Source organism: Miniopterus natalensis, chromosome 7 (genome assembly GCF_054644295.1).
Source record: "Miniopterus natalensis isolate mMinNat1 chromosome 7, mMinNat1.hap1, whole genome shotgun sequence".
NCBI classification, from domain to species: Eukaryota; Metazoa; Chordata; class Mammalia; order Chiroptera; family Miniopteridae; genus Miniopterus; species Miniopterus natalensis.
In genome coordinates, this window is record NC_142087.1 from 44553506 (window position 1) to 44576770 (window position 23265).

General features: G+C 42.0%; 1 protein-coding gene across 1 annotated transcript in view; it reads right to left on the reverse strand.

The window, feature by feature from the left end:
- Nucleotides 1-19698, reverse strand: part of NPC1 (NPC intracellular cholesterol transporter 1) — a 39714-nt gene extending 20016 nt beyond the window's left edge. Inside the window, exons 1-11 of the mRNA XM_016211523.2 lie at nucleotides 19562-19698; nucleotides 17204-17207; nucleotides 15369-15491; nucleotides 14314-14420; nucleotides 11698-11873; nucleotides 7797-7964; nucleotides 6973-7222; nucleotides 5759-5835; nucleotides 4812-5182; nucleotides 3495-3721; nucleotides 954-1054 (exon numbers count right to left, since the gene is read on the reverse strand). Of these exons, the coding sequence (XP_016067009.2) occupies nucleotides 954-1054; nucleotides 3495-3721; nucleotides 4812-5182; nucleotides 5759-5835; nucleotides 6973-7222; nucleotides 7797-7964; nucleotides 11698-11873; nucleotides 14314-14420; nucleotides 15369-15491; nucleotides 17204-17207; nucleotides 19562-19689 (1732 nt within the window). The 5' untranslated portion in view covers nucleotides 19690-19698. The remainder of the gene's footprint in view (nucleotides 1-953; nucleotides 1055-3494; nucleotides 3722-4811; nucleotides 5183-5758; nucleotides 5836-6972; nucleotides 7223-7796; nucleotides 7965-11697; nucleotides 11874-14313; nucleotides 14421-15368; nucleotides 15492-17203; nucleotides 17208-19561) is intronic.
- Between the last annotated feature and the right edge of the window lie 3567 nt (nucleotides 19699-23265).

Consider the following 23265-nt stretch of genomic DNA (forward strand, 5'->3'; position numbering starts at 1 on the left):
CATTGATGTTTCTATCTCTCTATCCCTCTCCTTTCCTCTCTCTGAAATCAATAAAGATATATTTAAAAATAAATAAATAAATATTATTTTAAAAAATTCCTCCTGTATTTCCTCCTAGTCCTTTAATAGTTTCACTTCTTACATTTCAATCTTTGATCCATCTGGAATTTATTTTGGTGGAAGGAATAAGGCAGAGATCAAACTTAATTTTTATGGCTGCAACTAGCAAGTTGGTGCCACCATCTTTCCCCCACCAATGAGAAATGGCATTTTATTATACGAGGCAGAGTAAAATTTAAATACAGATCATAACTTCTAAAGAAAACATTTATTTGGCCTCCTCATTAGGGTGGAGAAAGACCTGCAGAGATGCCTGTAATTAGGCTTCAGATGCCAAAGCGGCCACGTGAATCAGAGCCCATTGTACCTAGTACAATCTGTCCCATGGTGTTACAGGAACCAGCAAAGAGCAAGCCAACTGCTCCTTCTACCATGAAAGTGTCAGAATTCTTAGCCAACTGGTTTAGAAGAAAAAAAAAAAAATCCATCAACTTTCTTTTTCCCCACCTTACACAGTATCTCTTTCCCGATACAGATGTTCTTAACCTGAGGTCCACAGATTCCGTAGGGGATCTACAGACGAACTTCTAGGGTTTCGGGAACTCCCTGAAGCTGCACAATATATTACGTGATATTCACAATTACATTATTCTGGGGATATGTCTTTAACTTTTCACAGCTTCCTAAAGTGTGACCTAAAAAACGGCTAACACTGTCCACTTTTTTTAAATCCAGAAAACAAACAAACCCACAGGAGATATTATATTTTGGATTTAAGAGATAGGAAATAAGAATGCTCAATTTATAAAACCTTTATGATTACCACTTGACTGTTAATAAGAGAATCAAGACTACTTAATCTCATAGGAAAATCAAAAGGTTCCCTCACTTACCATCATAGCCTCCTAACACAAGCCACGGGAACACTGGTCCACCAAACGTCCCCAGACAAGGATCGTGGAGCAAGCTGGTATCATTCAGAGAGGCAGGAGCCCTGCCAAGAAGTTTAGAAGACAGCTCCCAATTAGAACCAGCCTCAAGACATCAGAGACCTAAACGTTTATACAACTAACAGTTAATCAGGCTATACTATTTTTCACTCATTTATTCAACAAAATATTTACATATTCTAAGCATAACGTGGGTCCTGAGGTTCCTTAGGTGAATCACACAATATAGTTCAGCACTTGCCTTTGGAAGCTCGGAGTCACCGAGTGAGAGGCAGGCAAATATAGCACGATGTAACTCCCATCACTCGGTGCCTGGCACACAGAGGGAACAGCTAATACAGGGGAAAACTGTCACCTAAAAGAGGAGACATGTACAGAACCAGGACTCTAAGGCCAAGGGAGAATTCACCTGGGAGGGAGAAGTGAGGGTGCTCCATGCAACTGCAACTATGGGGGGGGGGGGGGGGAGAACAGGCATATGAGAGAGGAGAGAGCAAGAGGGTGACAGTTTGAGAAACAAAAAGTCCTGTGTCTAGAGCATGGGGTACCCTTGACGGGGGACTTCTGAGAGAGGAGATGGGCCTAGAAAGTGACAGATGATGAAAAAAGGATTACGTGCCATGCTAAGTAGTTGGAATTTTTCATCCGGTAGACACTGGGGAATAGGGACCTGGGGAAAGGGGGCCATGGGCTGCTTTACAAAGATAACTCCCGTGGCAAAGTGGAAGAAGGTCTGCAAGTGGGGAAGAAAGAGGAAACGGGGAGACCGGTCAGGAGGTTTGTGCAATGGCCCAGGCAAGGGACAACCTGGAGTGCAGTGAAGACAGATGAGCCATGGAGAGGGAACCAGCATTTCAGGACAGATCATAAGCCAGAACTGTGCTGGGCACTTGAAGTTCTTGAATACAACCTGAACCACCACCCTTGAGAGCCAAGGGATGATGGAATCAGGCCTCAGAGGTCAGGTCACCTGCTTGGGGCAAACAGGCTACAGGGTTGCAGCCAGAAGCTGAGTCCCTTCATCCCACAGCCTGACACTGCCTCCACATCATGGATTTGAGAGCTCATCCAGAGATTAAAATCACAAAAATTACATGAGGAAGAATTCAGGGAAAGAGCCTCAAGTTTGAGTTAACGAACTGGTAGATGTTAATGCTGTTACATAATACAAGGGAAAGAAGTAGGTCTGGGCAGTCAGGGGGAAAAGCCCAGGAAACGTTGGAGGGTGAGGAGGGGGTGAGAGCTGGAAACACAAAGTGTAGCCACACACCAAGCACAGATCCCTGACACACAGGACAGGAGCTGCTGACACCCAGCTGAACCTGCCCCACTTAGATAAAACATGTCTCATGCATCCCCCCCAACCAAAAAATTTTGTTGACTTCTATTTTGCACAACAGCAAGTGGTTGTTTTTTCTTTAAATATAGAAATTATATAATATTAATTTTTTTCAACCTGCCCATGGCTCCTTTATACCATCTATCCTGTGGAAAATACTGGCTTAGGGTATTGGGGCATACGCTTTTTGTTTTATGGGATGTTTTTAGAGGTGACCTCCTTGAAATAGAGTATACACAGCTCAACCCCCTAAAATGTCATATTCTAGCACCAAAAATAGAACTTAAGGTCAACAAACCAGACCAGGAGTCAGTGTGCTCAATTCTCGAGATGTGGTTAGTTAAGCAGTGCACTCAAAGGTGACAAACAATAATTTCCAATGATGAAGAAATAGCCATGGTGACTGTCTGACTGACTGAACAGGTGTCTCCAGGCCAGGTCAGGCCAAAGGGCAGGGCGTCACAGGTAGCCAAGCACAGCTTCTCTGTGACTAACTGAACTATAAACACACTCTGCCCAGCTAGACATGTCTCCTTCAGGAAGCAGCCTCCCTGCTCCCAATCTAAACCAGCACACCAATCCTGCCCCACACTCCACAAGGGGACATGCACGTTTTAAAAATACTTCAATGTCATAATATAAATTTGTATTTAAAAGACAAGAAAACTCACTGTAGGTATTTATTTTTGTGAGAAACCAGCTCAAGAAACTCAGGGTGGTGTGATAGATGAAACTATGTTATCAATCCAGGCATGAAGGAAAGGCTGAGAGGGACCTTCTGTTCCTCGATTATACATCACAAAAGCTCCACACCAGGGCCTTCGTACTTGCTGATGGCTACTGGGAACACTTTTTCCTCTGACAGTCACAGGCTCCCTCCTTTCCTTTCCCTTTGAGCAGGACTCCACTCCACCCAAAGCAGGCAACCGCGCTGCCCTCTATCTTCCAGCCTGGTTTTACGTTCTCCATAGCACCCATATCTACCTGGCATTAGAGGACATAGCTGTCTGTTCATCATCTGTCTCCCTCCGCTAGAACATTTGCTCTATTTGCTCACTGCTGGGTCTCTGGTACCTACAACAGTGTGTAGCAACAGCAAGTGCTCAAATACTGGGGGATGAATGAGTAACCGCCCAGCCACGTACCGTACACAGTACAGAAAGTGCGTGTGGTAATCCGCATACACATAGAAGTCGTCCCCTATTTTGTGGTCCAGCACGGAGTGGCTGTTCTGGAAGTAATTTAACACACTCATAATGGTGCAGTTCTTGTTATATGGCGAGAGAGGGGCCAAACAGATGTCTTGAAGTGTCACGGTCTCATTGTTGTAAGACGCAGTAAGGTTTTCGATGGCTATTTGTAAGTCAAGAACCTAAAAGATACAAATCCAGAAACTGGCTCAGATTCTGACTCACCATTACTGCCCTGAACATACAGAGTATTTGGGGAAAATCCTTCCTAAGACAGGGAGAGGAGTAAGGCACACTATGGTACGTATCTGATGACAAAAAGGCCTAGTCTTAGAGGACAACAAACTGGGATGGTGACCATATTTAGAGGCATCCAGAAAGATGGGGAGGTGACACCATTAGCAGGCCTGATCTCAGCGCAGAACGCGTGAACATCTCCCCTCGCACCCTTCTCCAGCTGTGACCAGCAGGGCCAGAGGGGAGGCTGGGGCAATTTTCCTTATCTTCCTGACATTCCCCGCACCAACAACATACCACCTGCTGCCTGGCTCCATACTATGATTATTTATGTATGTTCCCATATTTTCTAATAAAGAATACACTCCTGGAGGTAAATAACTGCTGTGCACCTTCTGTAACAAGTTGGCAGTCACTGGAGGGAAAAGGTTCTATTCAAGTCTTGGAACCACTCTGATGTTTTTTAAGACATCCAACTTTCCAACATTTAAAGGAAAAACCATGCTATTGTGCAACCACTCATTAAAAAAGAAGTGGGATGCAGTTTATTCACAGATACTTTTCTCCAGGGCAAGTGTGATGGGGAGAACAGGATGGATCTTGTCCCAAATGCAGGCAATGATCCTTCACTTCTGCAGGTAGATCAGCAGTGACCCATAGCTCCTCCCTCAGTCCCCAGGACAGCACAAGAGGATTCAGTCCTTTGGGTTCTAGAATGTTACTTTTCAATTACCAAGGAAAAAACCTCACAGGTTCCTAAAGCTAATTATAAATACATTCTGCTCCAATACAGAAATGCTCATCTCTGTATTGGAGGTACCAGAGGCAGTAAATACAAAAGTGGCTTATGGCAGATTTTTCAAGTTCAACACCTGTCATTCTTTCTTGAAAATTCACTTTACTTTTACCATTAAGATTTTTAAAAATATACCACTACACTGAGCCCCAAACTCACACCCAGTAGAACTGGTGAACATGTAAAAGCCAGCCAACCACTGTGCTCCCTGGAATTGATTTCTGCAAAGAGCAGATTACCTGGTGCAAAATCTCTATGTCAAGAGGAGGTCCAAAGGGCACGTCAGATCCTGAGGGGTACGGCTCGTAAGTGCTTGTGCTGGTGTAGGGGGCCTGGATGATGAGCTGCTCCGTGCGGAAGAAAGGCCCAAAGTGGGTATCAAAGTACTCTTTCTCCAGGCGCGCCTGGCTGCTGGGGGCTGACCAGAGGTCGACTGGATTGGTTGTGACTTGGACAAACACCAGGCCTGAAGAACACGCAGCAATGAAGGCCAGGGAGAAGAAAATGACACAGCCGGGGTTTCGGACACAGAAGGAGCCCCACTGTGTGAAGAGCTGCCTCAAACAGCCCTCGAATGCTGCACCAAGCTGGTCGCAGCAGGATGCCTCCCCTGGAAGAGCAGGAGAGGAAGAGAAGGTGAAGGTTAAGAGCCGAGCCATTCCTGAAAGTTGGAACAGGGAAAGCATTAGCTACTTCACCTGGGGGAATCCTGTCTGCACTGGGAATGTGACTCCCCTCTACCCCACCCCCTGACCCCCAGCCCTCAGCTACCTATCTGCTCTAGAAGCCACCCCTCCTGTCTGCCCACAATGACTGCCAACCTCCACCCCACAGGACTGATGCTCACATATAAGCCCCTGAAAGGCAAAGCTCTCTGGGTGCTCTGTCCAAAGCAGTTCCCGTCAACCTCTCCTGCTACTCCTGCTCTCAGGCTGCTAGGTTAGAGCCTCCACAGTCTACCCCAGTCCATCATTATCTATTGCTGTTGTTAATTACTTGGTTCCGACCTGCCACCCAATTCGGTTGTCAGTGCACAAGGGCAAGGACCCGTCTGTCTTGATCAGAACTGTGTCCTCAGCACTAGCACGGTGTCTCTCCCAGAATAGGTATGTAAACATTTGTTGAGGAAATGAACACCCACGCCAACATAATCCTAACCCTTCTATTTGAGTACAAAAGTGCCTACCTTTGTCACTGGCATTTATAGGGAAAGCTATATTGCTGCTATCAATGGGGGTGTACTCGGAGACAAAATACCATTTTCTGAAAAATAAAAGCATTTAAGTAATATCAGTGGGTTTCAACATAACAAGGCTATTCTTCTGACATCCCCATGACACCTTTAAAAGCTTCCTTCCTCATCCCATTTTCTTCTTCCCTGTCACCTTCTTTCCTCTAACTTCACAAAGTGTTTGCATAGTCTCAACGTATCTCCCCTATGATATTCATCAACTACAAAGAGAAATAGTAACTTTACAGTCAAGAAACCTTGAAGACACCATCTTAACCAAGCGATTAAGGTTAACATGACCAGCAATGAGACATGCAGACATCATGTGCCCCCTGGTAGGATCTACTGAGAAAGATGCAACATCACTTCTGTGCTATTCCTGCTCAAAAACCCATAACCTCAACCTAATCATGAGGATATATCAGATAAAGCTGAATCAAGGGGCATTCTTCAAAATAACTGACCAGTACTCATCAAAAGGGTCAAGGCCATAAAAGAAATGGAAAGACTGAGGAACTACCTGTCATAGATTAGAGGAGACTAATAAAAACACAAAAAGTGAATGCAGTATGGGGTCCTGATAAAGAAAAGGGCATTAGAGGGGAAACTGGTGAAATTTTAATACTATCTGTAGTTTAGCTAACAATATTATACACTATCATTTTCATGGTCTTGATAATTACATACTATGGGTTATATAAGTTGTAACATTGGGGGAAGCTGGATAAGGAGATATATATACATACATATATGTGTATATATATACACTCTACTATTTTTATGCCTTTTTGCTAAGTCTGAAATTATTTTAAAATAAAATAAACTGTCCTAAATCAAGATGCAAATATCTAAAGGGACTATAGTATTGTGTTTAAATAGATTTGAATCATATTTGTCTCCTAAGACTTTCTGTCCAACAATGGGTGGTTACTGCACAGTGCTTTAATTCACACGTCATTTTGGATAAATCAATGAAACCAGCTTCAAGGGTTTCAATGTCTGAACAGGCCTTGATTGTTTAGTTGCAGGACATAAGCAACTCATGGAATGGTTTTAATGCAGATAACTGCATCCTGTTCTAATTAACCAAGGTTTGCCAAGTGAAAGCTGGAAGTGCAACGTGGGTAATTTTGCTTTTCTTACTCTGAAGGACAAAGAAAAGCGCTTACCTATAGCACCACATGGCAAAAAATGCTCCAAAAAGCAGGAGCAAAAAGGCCATGTAGGTGGTCCACATGATGACATACATGGCGTCCAAGCCAAAGATTCTCCAGGGAATAGGAGGGGGTGGCGGCTGGGGCTTGGGGCCACAAACGGCGGAGCAGTCTTGGCAGCTGCAGGGCCCAGTGACCTCATCCACAGACTCGGCACAGTCCTTCGTGGCATTGTTCATGGGCTCCATCCCATGGGCTGGGAGATCTGCAGCGAGGATTGTGTTGATGAATATCTCAATTAAAAAACACTACAAAGTCTGTATTAAATTACATTTAAATCCAATGGTAAGCACACTGAAATATTTAACGTGCCTGGAATGTGAAGGACTGGAGATTTCTGCTTGATCAAATTATGTTTTGCTGCTTAGTCCTATAAAATATTAAGTTGCCTCAATAACTCTGAGCATAGATTTTTGTCACTGAAATGCAAGTATACCCTTTTCCAAGGTAAAGCTTCACTCGTGTCTCATTTCCATTGAGGAGCTAGTCTAATACTACTGCAGAGCTCCTGAAAAGGCTTTTGTAATGATTTTTGGCTTTTCATTTTTTAAATAAAAAACCAGATCGCTCTTTCAATTATGTAGCTATACCCAAAGGCAGTTCTTCTCCTTCCTCCATTCCCATTCCCAGACCCTAAATTAATCAGGGGCAGGATAAATGCTCTAGTTACCACTCTCATTGGAGGGACATTCCAGGAGCTAGCTACCTGTTGCAGTTTAAGGTTCCTGGCTTTAAAGAAGCATCATAAATACACCCACCTGGGGAGTCTTTCAGCCTACCTGAAAAAATGGGTATGATGGTGAATGGTGCCTGGCCGTTGTCCTTGTTGAACATGTACTCGATCCAGTTGGTGGCATTGCAGGCTTCGGCCTCCTTCCCACACAGGAGCCCCAGGGCTTTGTCATTACTGGAGGGGGCCTCCACATCCCTGCAGGCATTGTACATCGCTAGCAGAGGAAGAAGGGGTAAGGCTGAAACACCACGCTGCTTTAATTCACTGGGCGAGAGTGCACAAAACCTTCTCATATGTGAACCGCAATCAGAAGTTAGGGACGGGACCGGCCACGGTAAGCACCAAGGGTGGAAATGGAGATGGTCCCTGAAACCAGCTTATCGCACTTATGAGGCCAGATTCCAAACAACAAACAAAAAATAGACAGGAAAAGCCACATCATCTATCTAGCTCAAAGTATCTTGGAGAAGTATTATCCCTAAGGTACGGAAGAGCAGAGTAAGGCTGAGGAGAAGCTAAGAACCTCAGTGCCTCTTCAGTCAATAAAGCTGGTTCCAGGAAACTCCTGCAGCAGGAAACTATACGGCTAGAGAATTAAGGGAACTTACAGACGGAATTGGTTTTAGGGCAGAACTCATGGGGGAATGAACACACTTCTGCTGGTTTTGGTTTTATTTTAGTACACATAAAGACAGCACACTAAATAAGGGCAACGTCCATGCACTTTGTACATAAGGAAGTAGAAATAACGCGTCCTATATTATTATTGGGTCCCCTGCTTGTGAGAAACTTCCCAGGATCTTCTCCTACACTTTAAGGAGATACCTATAAAGTCATTGCGTTTTACCCTCACTTTTGAAACAGTTTAGCTAGAGTGATAGTTATTTTCTTTAGAACCGTGATTATTCCAATGCCTTCTGGCCTCTATCATTGCTGGTAAAAAAAATTAAAAATCTCCAATTGTTATTCTTTTGAAGTAATTAGTACTTTTTGTACTTGCTTTTTTTTTTTTTTAATCCTCACCTGCGAATATTTTTCTATTGATTTTTAGAGAGTGGAAGGGAGGGAGGAGGGGGAGAGGAAGAGAGCGAGAGCAAGAGAGAGAGGGAGAGAGGGAGAGAGAGAGAAACACGCACGTGAGAGACAACATCAACTGGTTGCCTCCCACACGCTCCCTGACCAGGGTCGGGGACTGAGCCTTCGAATGGCAACCTAGGTATGTGCCCTTGACTGAAAATCGAACCTGAGACCCTTCGGTCCTTGGGCTGATGCTCATCTATTCTGGAAAATCCTCAGGCATTATCCTTTTGCTTAGTATCTGTCCTCAACTCTCTCTCTTGTCTTTTTCTGGAGCTCCTCACTATATCCCACATGTCACCTCTTTAATGACCTTTATAATTCTATGCTGTTTTCTGGGTAATTTCATCACATCTTCCAGCTTACCATTTTGTTCTCAGGTTTTTATTTTATTAAATATTTCAAGCATACAAAAAATATGGAGAATACAATTCCCATTTACTCACCACCCCACTACATCAATCTTACTATTTTACAACATTTACCTCAACATTAAAAAAACCCCCATAGACTACAGATACAATTGAAGCCCCCTAATACCCCTCCCTATGACCATCCTCCCTTCCTTAGGGTGACCACAATCCTGAATTTGATGTTTATCTTTCCCATGCATGTTTGCGCACTTTTAAGATATATTATATCCATAAATATGTAGTACTGTTTAATATAAACAACATACTACATATATATTCTATAACTTATTTTCAGTAAATATTTTTTTTAATGTTTTTTATTGACATTTTACACTCTAGAGAGAAATGGAGAGGGGGAGACAGAAATACTTATGAGAGGGAAACATCTATTGGTGGCCTCCTGCACGCCCCCTATTGGGGGACAAGCCCACAACCCAGGCATGTGCCCTGACCAAGAATCTAACTGGTTGAGCTCTTGGTGTATGGGGCGATGCTCAACCAACTGAGCCACACTTGCCAGGCTTCAGTCAATATTTTTAAAGTCATTCATGTGCCTGCCATAACTCTCATTGATTTGAACAGTTTTAAATATTTCATTATAAACTACAACCATTCTCCAATATATTATTCATTTTCTTAATTAGCATTAGTGTCTCTGATTTTTGTTTTCTTTTTCTAAAAAATGGGCTTTATTACTTAGAGCAGTTGTAGGTTCACAGTAAAATCAAGCAGAGAGTACAGAATTCCCATATAATCTCTGCCTCCACACAAGCACAACCTCCTTACTATCAATAGCACCAAAGTGGAACATTTGGTACAACTGATGAATCTACACACTGACACATCATTATCACCCAAAGTCCAGAGTGTTCACTCTAGGTGTTGTAAATTCTATGAGTCTTGGCAAAGGTGTAATTACACATATCCACCATTATAGTATCAAAGTTTCAGTGCCTTAAGGATCCCCTACGCCCTTCCTATTCATCTCTCTCTCCCCCAACCTCTGGCAACCACTGAGCTTTTTATAGTCTCCATAGTTTGACTTTTCCAGTGTCATTACAATTGGAATCATACAGTATGTAGCCTTTTCAGATTGGCTTCTTTCACTTAGCAATATGAATCTAAGATTCTCCCATGTCTTCATAGATTGATAGCTCTTCTTTTTTAGTGATAACATTCCATTGTCTGGGTATGCCACAGTTTAAAACATTTATCTACTGAAGAATATCTTGGTTGCTTCCATGTTTTGGTAGTTATGGATATAGCTTCTTTAAACACCCATGTGCAGGTTTTTGTGTGGATATACGTTTTCGACTCTTCTGAGTAAATACCAAGAAAAATGCTGGTTTGTATGTAAGGGTATTTTTAGTTTTCTAAGAAATTACCCAACTGTTTTCCAATGTGGCTGTGCTATTCTGCATTCCCACCAGTGATGCAGAAGAGGCTCCCATGGCTCATGCTCACCAGCATTTGGCATCATCAGTGTTGTAGATTTGGGCCATTAAATAAGTGTGTAGTCACACCTTATTGTGATTTTAATTTGGAATTCCCTAATGGCATATGATGTTGAACCTTTCACATGCTCATTTGCTACCCATATATCTTCTTTGGTAAGGTGTCTGTTCAGGTCTTTCATCCATTTTTCAATCATGTTGTTCTCTTTCTTACTGTTGAGTTTTAAGTTCTTCACATATTTTGGGTAATAGTCCTTATGAAATACATCTTTTGCAAATATTTTTTCCCAATCTGGGCTTGTCTTCTCATTCTCTTAATGTCTTCAATTTTTCATGATCACAGAAATGCTACAACAAACGTTCTTATATGGCTCTCCCTGTTTAAATGCTCTAAGAGTTGCCCTAAGGCAGCCATCTATAAGTAGAATTTTGGAATGAGGGTACATTTATCTTCAACTTTGCCAGGAATTGCAAAACTGTTTTTCAAATGGTTTTCAAACACTTGCACCAAGTTAATGGCATTCCTATTGCTCTACATCCTCACCAATATTTGGAATTGACTAATTTTATAATTTGTGACAATCTTATGTATCAAATAGTAGCTTACTGTTTTAATCTACATTTCACTGATTGCTCTAGATATGAATCATTTATAAATCTTTTCTCTTATGGTAGTATTGTAGCAATTCATAAAGTTACACAATTCAGTAGAACCAGTTCCACTGGTTTCTAAAATGTATAGACATAGACTTGCATGTACTAAAAATTCCCATGTGGGAGCTTATAGCTAGGAAGGAGTTAAAGCAAGTCTCCTCTTTAAGGAGACTGTTTTATAGGTTGTAGTTCAAGTCGTAGGATAGAAGCAAAACAACAACTTGCATTTCATGGCCAATGGAACTAAAAATTGTCACTTTCACAGAGTTGACAGGACAACAAAAAGGAACAACTTGATCCACTGCCCTGATAGCAACTGTAAAAGAGAAATAATTAAAAGTTTACTCACCATTGGCAAAACTCTCTCCAACATAATACTGTAATTCTTTTACGTTTGTTTTCGTCAGGTTTGTAACAGGATCAACATAATCTTCAGTTTCTGTAACATTCAGAAACTGACTTTGTCGAGGGCTACATGTCAGCTCACAAAATAGGTTCATTAGGTTATAAAAACAGGATGGACATCTAAAGAAAAAGTAACCATATTTTGTATGATGTCACAGATAAGACCAACAAAACAATGATTTAAAATAGACAAAGCATATTTAAAATTTTTTGTAAAATGACAAATGAATTACCATGAGGACACATTAAACCCAGCAATTCTAAACCTACAGCCTCAAAATAAAGACACCTCTCTAAAAATTCCCTAATGACTACATTTATGTTGTCCAGATGTAATTTCAAAAAGAGCAAAATGCTTCTTTGTATTCTGCACTTTATAATTTATTAATTTATTTTGTTTTTAAGAGAGAGGAAGGGAGGAAGGAGGAAGAAAGAAACATTGATGTGAGAGAGGGACATCAATTGCTTGCCTCCCACATGAGCCCCGACTGAAGCTGGGATCTAACCTACAACTGAGGTACGTGCCCTTGACCAGGAATCGAACCCACCACCCTTCGGTGGGCAGGCCAATGCTCTAACCACTGAGAAACACTGGCCAGGGCTGCACTTTATAATTTAGAGAAATGTTTTCTTTGACTTGAAGCTAAAGGAACTTAGAAGCATTACGGTGACAACTCTGATTATGAAAAGAAGTGGGGGGGATGACAGTTACACAATAGAACGCTCATCTTATAACCTACTAAGGCCTCTCTTCCAAGCCTCAGATAATCCCTGGGGCCCTTTCTAAACACAAGAGGATTTCCTGTGACTCGAAGAGATAAAAAGAACAGCAGTGGTGGTCTCTGGCAGCATGCATTTCAGCAGCACTTGGGTTTTCAGGAGAACCATAAGCTGTCTGCTGTCCTTCAGGCTCAAAGTTTAAGCTCGGAATGTTGACTAGTTATGAAGCAAAAGAACTTTCTCCTCTTTCATTCACAACTATCTGCAAAAACTATTGCTTCATTAGACCTGTGTTTTTGCAACACAGCCGATCAAGACTGCTCTGATCCCATCCAGGTGACCACTTGGAACATAGAACGAGGAAGGTGTGGTTCCAATCTTCAAAGCCTCTGGTATAGTAAAGGAGCAGACACACACACACTAACTCTCTTTCAGGAATCTGGTGCTTTCCTGTGACAATAACAGGAATGACAATGACACCATTTACAACAAAAATCACTCTTGGAGTGCACAGTTTTCTATCACTATCCATGAGTTACAAACCTCCTTCCATGTTACTACATTTAATCTTCACAATCATCAATTTGACAGCTGCATGATATTCCATATATTAGCTTCTCATTATTTGCTACAATGGATAAAGCTTTGGTACCTCTGACAACATGGAGAAAACTTGGTTATGCCTCACCTAGAGCAGCTGCTAAAAAAATGTATTTTGACTGAATGATGGCTCCAATCTGGCTCCATCAACATCCACTAGCCTTCTACAGGATATGCTGGCCCAATTAGATTCTTAACTTTTGATCTATTATTATATTGCATGTCATCCTGAAAGGACAATTTAGGGATTGTTTCCCACACTATACTGGCAATTTAAACTTCTAGGAAGAAGCAGATATTCCTCAGTGGACACCAACTTGGGCCCTGTCACCTGCAGTGATACCTGTAGTAATATCTGCACAGAAAAGCATTTCCCCCTTGTCATAGGTCCTTTTCATCTGCCCTTATCAGGGGGCTTAAATGTGAAAAATTTAGAAAGGAATCACAATGTGCTGTTCTAAAGACCACCATCAGCCTGTCCTTTTGCACATTTGAGAATTGCCGCGTAAGTTTAGATAATAACATCTGTTACATAACCCTTTCACTGCCCTGGTCATAGAGAACAGATTGAACAGCAAACTAATTTTGACAAAACCAGCCAACTCTGCCAGAACAATCTTGTTAACAGTTACCAAAGGCCAGCTCTACTAAGGAGTGGGACTCTAGCACATCACGTTGCCACAGGAAGAGAGAACCATGTGCAAACCAGGGGAGGTGGAGAGAGGGAGGCGACGCAGAGGATTCCACAGATGAGGGTCTTGAGTCAGAGACCTGAGAACCACCCTTGGCGTAAAGAGGCTCAAGTGTGAAAGGACCTAGTCCACAGTGCAGAGTCCTTTGAGGTGAAGACATCTCAGAGGAAAACAAAGTATCAACTCTGAATGTAACTAGGAAGAAAAATAAATCTGATAATGATTACTTTATCAGTAAGTATTCATTATTTCTGAGAAGTCATAAGATTGCTTTCTTAAAATAAAACAAACATTTTAAAGGAAATCAGAATGTTACTGGTTAGTAAGTATACTAAGGCCTCACTCAATGTCATCTTTAGGCTCTATGACTTTAACTGAAACCACATACAATGAAACCAATTTTACCATAGAATAACTGATATAAACCAGCTAAGTTCCTACAGCATCTCAGCAATGTTATAACAAAACGACGTTGAATGAAATGATGTTATTCACGGACATGCTATACCTAAAACCCATTTTTTCTGTTTGCCTGGCAGTCAGCCTACCTGGACAGAAACTGCAGAGGCAGCTGCAGGTTGTCTTTCAGTGTCTGAAGCTGCTGAACATCACAGCAAAGGCTGACGTTGTCGAAGAAGAATCCTGGACAGAGTTCCTTTTGGGTGAAAAAGCACGAATATCACAGTAGCATAGTTAATAAGGACAAACATTACTCAATGAAATAGACTATTTTATTCACATAATCCTTTTTAGTACACAAGGATAAGACACCTATTTGCAAAATTATTGCAGAATTCTTTTAAAAGGCTATCAATTTACTATTTCTAAACTAGGGATTCACAAAAGTAGAGACATATTTATTTTTTTTCTTATTTGGAAGTTCACTCTCCTCCCTTGACCCAATCATTTTACCTTTTTTGTGTTTCTGCTTAAGTTCAACCAGAACACTATCTACTGCACATTTCCATTAGTCACTTCAGGGAAAGTCAACACCTTTACTAATTCTAATGAAAGGAGCAATGACATTTCGGAGGAGACCTGCTACTCTGTCAACTTGATTTTAGATTACTTAAGCCTCTAAACTAGTCTTTTCACCTTGATTTTCCCAATTCTTTTCTAATATCCCTGTGTATCAGGGATGGTAAAAGAGACAACAGGAAACAGAATACTGGTAGCAGCCAAAGTTCACAAGCTCTTGGGGGAAAACAAAGGAATTACTGAAATGAACAGAGGACAAAGGAGTCACAGCCACTTGGCAACCTACTCCATTCAAGTCCTGAAATGTAGGAACCAAAAAAGGCTGACTTCTAATATATTTTGAAGAAGCTGCAAAAAGCATATCTGAGGTACCAAGGTCAGTCCCTAAATAGTAACCTGCTAATGAGAAACTTCATGAGAAGGGCATAAAGGCAGCCCCAGGAAATTAAACCTCTGGAGTTGTATTGTCTTCTCTGTCATCATGTGCTACATATAAGTTTGGGATCAGACTTAAGCCTATTAGTGTATCACCTCAACCCCCATCCCACAATAATATTTAAGATATAATTACAGAGGATCTCTGATTAGCATTTTATGTTCCCATTGTCCAAGATAATGGACTTACCTGCACTAAGTCATATCCGTCCTTTGGCAGTGCTCTTGGTAACCCAGAATATCTGCAATTATACCTCTTATCTCCAGATGCAATTCCGCACTCGCCATACCAAACACAGGACTGTGAAAACACCTGCAGAAAGTCAACACAAAACTCAGTTCACAAGGGCCTGAAGAGTAAAACAAATTTCCACAGCATAAATCACCCACTCAAGCACCATTACAGAACCTTCCAATACTACCTGCAAAATGAGGTAAGAGCAAGAAGCAATGGTTAGTTTAACATTTTGAAAAATATTAATTAAAGTAGACCAAATGCCTCCTTCCCCCAAAAAACTTGTCAAGTAAGTCAGTGAAGTAGGTAACAGAAACTACTTATTTCCATGACTTCTACTTCCTGCCGGTTTACTGGTACATAAGAGAAAAACAGTTCCATATAAGAGTCACTAAGAATCCGCACTGAGGAGAGACAGCAAGACAGCAAGTGAGTTTGCGATTACTAAGGCACTGCTTTTGCACACCTGAATAAGGAACTACGAGCTCTAAATAATGAAAGAACATTTACATAGGTGTTCAGGTTAATTAATAGCACATCACGACTAACATAAAGAACAAAACCATAAACATCAATAAACCCTAAGCAAGAGCAGCAACAAAAATGAACACCTTGTCCTTAAGATAAGTAGACAGTTAAGAATGTGCTAATTTTAAGGAAAATCACCTCATCAATTTTAAAAGAAAAATTTAAAACCTCTTATATAAAGATTTCTCAAGAGCCACTCATATCCCTCATGTGAGAGTCACCGGGCTGTGAGAAAATTCAGAGGGGGAGGAGGGTGCAGTGTGATTCATCGTGTCAGCTGCCACCAAGCTCTGCCAAGCTGGCCAGGGCCACAGGCTTGCACAATCTTACAGTCACCTGTCCCCTAGGCAAACAGAGTATCTAGAAGTAATCAGGCTCCCAAGACACCTGATGGGAAAGCCATCTAAAAAAAATCTGAATAGAGGCAACAGAGTGAACTCTCCCCAGTGCCAGTGGCACATGATCCACACATATGTAAGGAGCTCAGCCAGTCACTGTTGGTCCCCAGTGTTGGAATACAAATCCCACAACAGGCCCTGAAACCCTAAAAACATGAAAGAAAAAACAAGGAGGCTGGGGTATATACATGGGGGGAATCTAAGGGGTCAATATGATTTGTCTCTGAATTCATTCTTCAGATATTTAAAAACAGAAATTACAACTTACCCCATCTCGGTTCATTAAAAGTCATATGTTTAGGCCACAAGGGAGGAAAGTTATACAAATGAGGAAGTGACAAGTACTGAACAACACCACATACCAAACCTTTGGCAAGATGTTGTAAAATTCCATCACCATTTTTATGCAAAAAGAATCACAATTATTTCCAATTCTAGAGAAAGTATTGTTCTTTCCAAGACTCTGGGTTTCCAACTAAAAGGTCATTATCCATCTACTGAAGTTTGAAAGGCAAAAAAGCTAACCAAAGAGACAGGGATGCTGATATTGACATGTAATTTAAATAGAAGAAGCCTCTCCTGAGACCTCACAGACATCTCAACAGACCATCAGGGAAAGGAAGACTGGGCTTAGGGCGTGGGGGTGGGCAGCACTCTGGCATATCACCCACTGGAGTGGCAGAAATCCAGTCAACAAATGACTGTCATGACTCTGGAATGACTAGCAGGATGGGCGTCTGGAGTCTAAGTTCCCCTTTCTCAACACTATAAAAGAAAATAAAGATGACCCAATGCACTTTGGTTCCTAGTCACAAAGATCATCCTTTATAATCTACATCATTTATTTCAAAGCAAAGTTTTCACCCATCTGGTAGGAGAGAAGGGGGAGGGGAGGGTTCTCAATAAATGTGCTTGTTAAAGCCAACTGCAGCTGGAGAAGGTGCCTGAACCTTCCTGAGCAGTTTTCCTGCCTGTGAACTGTAACTCATAACCACCACTTATCTCACAGGCTTGGTGTGAAGATTCAACAAGGGAATATACATGGAAGTACTTGGTAAACTTTAAAGCACTATACAAACATAAGGAACTATTAACGTCTTCCAACTGTTTGGGACCTTAGCAAAGAAGTTCCAGGGACCTGAAGAAAATAAAATACCAGAGATGGCTCAATGGTCTTAGGTTTGCTTCCCCAGCCATCCTGCCTAAAGCAGCAACCCTAAGCCAGTGGGGGCCAAAGTACTTGCAAGCCACTTACTGTGTGCTAGGCATGGTTTGAACTGCTCTTCATATATTAACCTAATGAATCCTCACAATGAGCTGATGAGAGAAGTGCTATTATTATACCCATTTTACAGATGAAGAGATAAGACACAGTGAAGCTAAGTAATTTGCCCAAAAGTGGCAGAACCAGGATTCAAACCAGGACACTCTAGTTTCAGGAAACAGTCTTAGTAAAATATAATCTACTGCAGAATTGAGGTCTTCACTCTAACATTACACCCTCTCTCATTCCCCACCTTGTGCAAAGCATATACACGTGTGCACACACTCATACAGCTGCCCTGGCCAGGGAGCGGACTCTTCCATCTCAAATCTCTCTCTATACTTTCACTGCCCTCTTTTCACCTCCAGCTAAAAATGAGAGGCTGCCTCTATGACCCCCAGGCCCAGCTGGTGGTGTCCTGAGCTTCCTCCACGACCCTCCACCACATGACCTGCTTCTCTCCCACATTTTCAACCTCATCTCTGTTGGTCCTTTCACCTGCTCCTGCCTATAAGTGCTGCTCCAATTTCATTCTCCCTTTCAGTCAAACCACCCCTAACTTCTCTCCCTCTTCTAACTACCTGTCCGACAACCCCAGGTGCTCAAAAGGAAACTAATCTTTCTCCTGAAGCCTCCACCAGTGCCAGCCCTGTTCTTCAGGGCTTAAAGCCTGGGCACCTTCCCCGCCAATCTCCCAAGGAGGCTTCCTGGTGCAGTTTCCTGCACCTCTTCCTCCCCAAACTCCTTCCCTACTGAGTCCACACCCATTCCTTGCCCATCTTGGCACCTTCCATCCAGGCCTCGGCAGTGTCTCCCAGGTACAGCTGCCGCTTGGCTCTTCCTGAGCCACAGCAGCAAGGTTTCCTGATGCTAAGAAACCCACAATCCACCCTTCTCACGGCCTGTGAGACAAGCTCCAGGAGCCTCACCTGGCTCTGTTGCACCCTCATCTCCCACCTGTCCTTTCCCGTCCCACCCGAAATGTGACTTGACTGTCTCTGCACAGTTCACATCGGTCCGGCCTCCCTCCCCTACACTCTGTCCAGCCCTTGCTACCTGTCAAGGCCACTCTACAACCTTCACCTCCCCATGTGCTTTCCTGACCCACCCAGGCACAGTCCAGCATCCAGATACTTGCGAAGTATGCCTTTATTAGTTCCCTTAATCCTCAGATCTGTGAAGCTGGTACTAAAATAACACCATTTTACAGAAGAGGCTGAGAATTACACAGGTAAAATGACTCATCTGAGGCCACACCTAAGAAATGGCAGAGCCAGGCTCTACCCAAACCCTGGCTGATTCAAGCTGGAGCTCTTACTCCTCGCACCGCACTGAGGGTGGCTGGGCCATCCTCATTTCCGTAGACCACCAGCTGGCATCTGAACAACTCAGTTTCCGGTCTCCAAATCACAGCACAGCAGGCAGTCAAGACTTTACAACAAAGAGGAAGGGTGCACCTTAAGATCCCTGGGCTGTCAGGGCAGCACATGCTGACAAGACCAAGGGTACGCTGTGCAATCAAGGGCTTCCGCACAGGCCACTCACTTCCTTTCTAAGCAAAGCACCTGATAACAAAAGTAAGGCGTCTGAAAGCTGTCTTTACTATGATACAGGAACACCTGGTGAAGATTTCATATCAATAAATAATATTTACTCAACGTTTGAGGTCTGCCAGAGCCAAAACAGCATGTGATCAAATGTGAGCTCAGTTCTGGAGGTGATGGTTGTACCAAAATGTGACGTATATAATGTCACTGAATTGCACACTTAAAAATGGTTAATTTTACGTTACATGTATTTTACCACAAAGTAAAACATGAGCTCAGATGTCCTTCACCATGTAAGAGAAAAGCCTGGTGGCATGAACAGCAGAGATGGTTCTGTTATCATTCTGATGTTAAACAGAAGAGTGACAGTTCACACAGGATCAAAGACTATGGGTCTGAGTATCACTCGACATACCCAGGTCTCTAATAATAGGTCTTGGTAAAGCTCCTCTTCGGGGTCCAAGTCTAAAGAATGATAATAATTCTTCACAGTTCATCTCGTGGTCACTGACCCATCTTATAGAGCTATTCATAATCATAAGAACTATCTTATTTAAGTATTTGAAAATGTTGCCAATTCCAAAAATGTTAAAAGTAAATGAGTGGTTCATTTTAATTACAGAATCAATACCCATTTAGCATAAATACAAGCACATCTCATTTTATTATGTGTCGCTTTATTGCGCTTCCCAGATGTTGCGTGTTTTACAAATTGAAGGCAAGACCCTCCACCAGCAAAAAGATTGTGACTCACTTTATTGTGGTGGTCTGAAACTGAACCCGAAATATCTCCAAGGTATGCCTGTATTCCAACAGCACAGGGTGTACACGAAATAACATTAAAAAACTCCTCCTCGTTTCTCCATCCCCCATCCCATTTCTCAGATTTAACCAGCACTAACTTATTAGATCTAGGTCTTCTAGGCTTTTAATTCCTCCTACAGGCAAACCTGTAGAGATGTATACCCACAAACACATATACAGAAAGTGCGGTGACTTTTAAATAGCTTTTTCACAAATAAACCTTGATTACCCTCCACAGTTGGCTTTTGGCTCCACCTGCCCTGCCCTTAACTGTATCTATCTGGGTCTCCAGCACCACTGTTTTTTCCAGATTTCAGTCCTACCCATCTTGGAACATCCTCCCTCTCACAAGCCTCTCCTAAGACTCCTTGCCTCCACTAAATTTAACTCTTGACTCCTTTCATCTGGTTCCAGTCCATGTGCTCCCTGGACCAGGTGACCTGTCCTGGGGTAGAGGCAGGTCAGCTCCAGGCAGCATTTGCCTGTGTTCTGGGAATCCACCCTCACTGCTCTAGCCAGCAGGTGTTCTGTGCCCAGAGCTCCGGTGAGTGTCATCCCTGTCCTAGGAGTGGATAAACTTTTCTTTAGAGGGCCAAATATTAAATATCGTTGGCTTGTGGTCTCTGTGGGAAAACACTCCACTCTGCCTGTTGTAGCTCAAAAGGTACCATAGACAAATGGTGAATGATGAGCATGGGTTTGCCCCACACAAACTTTGTCCACAACAGCCTCTGGCCAGGCCATACTTTACTAGCTCCTGCCCTTGGATCAAAAGAATTTATGTTTGTGAGAATTACAAAGTTGTGTATGTGGGGAGAAGTTGCAAGAGTATTTTCTTGCTTTTGTCTTGACTCCCTCATGAGACCACATATCCTAAAGGGCAGAGCCCAGATGTTATACTCCTTTAGAAATTCCCTAGAGTATCTTATCCTATTTTCACTGATTCAGAAGCCATCAAAACTCACCATGAGTTGAGGAAGTTCAAATGGATCGTGTAAGAAGTTAAAAAACGATAACTGCTGGTTGTTTTAGCTTTAACTCAAAATGTAATAGTTACAAGGCTAAACATCTCTACTTTTAAAAGTTAGATCATGTGGATATTTCGCAACATGGTCCAGAGTTTACTTATTGGGTATTTGACAGGATAGGAAAGTTTCTTTCAATAATAATAAGAGTAGTTTAGGAAAGGCTAAAAAAAAAAGCCCCTTCTGCTGTATGTCAGCAACTCTAGCAAACTTGCTAAATAGACTCTAATAGGGAGCTGTATGAAAGCTTATCATATGAAGGAGCTCTGACATCAGCAACAGGATCCTATACTCCAGGCTGCCTTTAAAAAATTATGATGAATAAAGTATTAAGTAATTCATATTCAAATGCTGACTGAACAGCAACCACTTTCAGTAAGGCACAGTTACATGATTTCTTCCTCACTGCCTCGTTTATTTCTCAGACCTCCCTCCCCCACTCACCATGGAGTAGTACTGCAGAGTTTTACAGGTAAGGAAATTAAGGCTCAGAGGATTCTCTGAGGTCACATGGTTCATCAGTGACAAAACCAGTAATGAGAACTGAGGTTTTGAGTGCCAGGTTAGGCATTCTCCATCCTATCCCCCATCCCCATCCCCCCACCCCCAGCTGCTGTACACAAGACGTATTCCTCAGATTTTGACAAGGCACCAGAGATAGGCTGTCCCATCCATTATAATCCTACACAAGTGACCCTCTTTCCTGTCCACTTGTAGAAATGAGTACCACTTACATCTTTTAAGTACATCTCTAAGCAGCTGTCAGATCATGACTACTTTCTCAGCACAACTGACTGTCCTCAACTTCAGGCTTGCACTCAGCCATCCCATTGCAGGTGAGGTCCCCTCACCTCTGCCACTGTCCTGAATGGGTAAAGCTCATGGCAAAACCTAAAGACACACCCAGCTCCAGCTCCAGCTTGGGGACCAAGCAAACATGACAGGACATTTTTGTTTGGGGTGGAGGCTGGTCTGGTCTGACTTCTATTGATGGGAATCTCTGGGACTCTGTTTTATAGCCAACTTGGGGTGAACATATCCACATAACAAAGTCAAATTTGTGTGAGCACCAGGCACACCTGTAGATGGGTGTTTAGGTCATACATTTTTTAATCAGATGGGCTCAGCCAGTCTTCACTTTATAAAGCAGTTTGCAGTTTCTTTAAGTGACTCATCCAAGATCATACTACTACTACTATTATTAGACACTGCTGAGCTCCAGCACGCAGTTTGAAAAATAATCCAAGTAAAAAAACTAAAATAAAACTATGAAAGTGGTTGGGAGTGTATATTGTCTGCAGGTTTTTTCCTACAGGATATTCACACAGTGTGGCAACTGAACAATGGGTCAGGCTAGCAGGCTAAATGCATCCCTGATTTATCACTGGCTTTTGAAGAAACCACAGTAAAGCTAATAACATAATAAGGTGCCTTACTGGCCAAGTGAAACATTTGCTGAATACATTCAACCTAGCTTGCTAAATATGAATAAACTGATAGCAATATTTTGAATTTGAATACAGCACAGAAGTCAGAAGACAGTGGCTCAAGCCCCTAGCCTGCCGTTTACTAGCTCTGTGACCTTGGGATAAATGTGAACACTAATATCCACATCTGTAAAACTGGAAAAACAGCATCACACTTACCTTAAAGGGTGTTCTGTGAGATCAAAACAAGATCAGAACGTGTCGTAGCAATAGAAGCACTGTGCAAAAATTTTTCTTTTTTCTTTGTTCCTTGTAAACTGGAATGTCATTTTTAAAGAGCTTTATTGAGATCACTTAGAGACCATAAAATTCACCCTTTTTAAGTACAGGTTTTTAGTAACAATTAGGTAACTTTTCCCCTATTTTCTCCAGTTTTCCTCTTGTATACCTGGTAAACATTAATTCATCTTCCACAGGTCAGCTAAAAAATGGACTCTATAACATTTTGTCCTTGGTTTTACTACAGCACACTTTGCACTGTACTTTTTAAAATATATTTACCCTTCTTCCCATAAATTATGAATAAGACAGGGATAGGAACTACTAACATTTACATAGGACTTTACAGTTTGTAGACTGCTTTCTCTATAGTTTACTCTTTTTGATAGACTTTTGTATCCTACACTGAGTCCATAGCAAATACTTTTTATTTATGAAATTAGTGAAAGACAATAATTTGAGTTCCTCTGTGGGGAAGTCATAAGATAAAGAACACGAGTTAAAGAATTACTCTCAAATTCCCCAACAGCACATGTGCATCAGCGAGGGTTTTTTGGTTTGCTTGCTTTTTAAAGTTTCC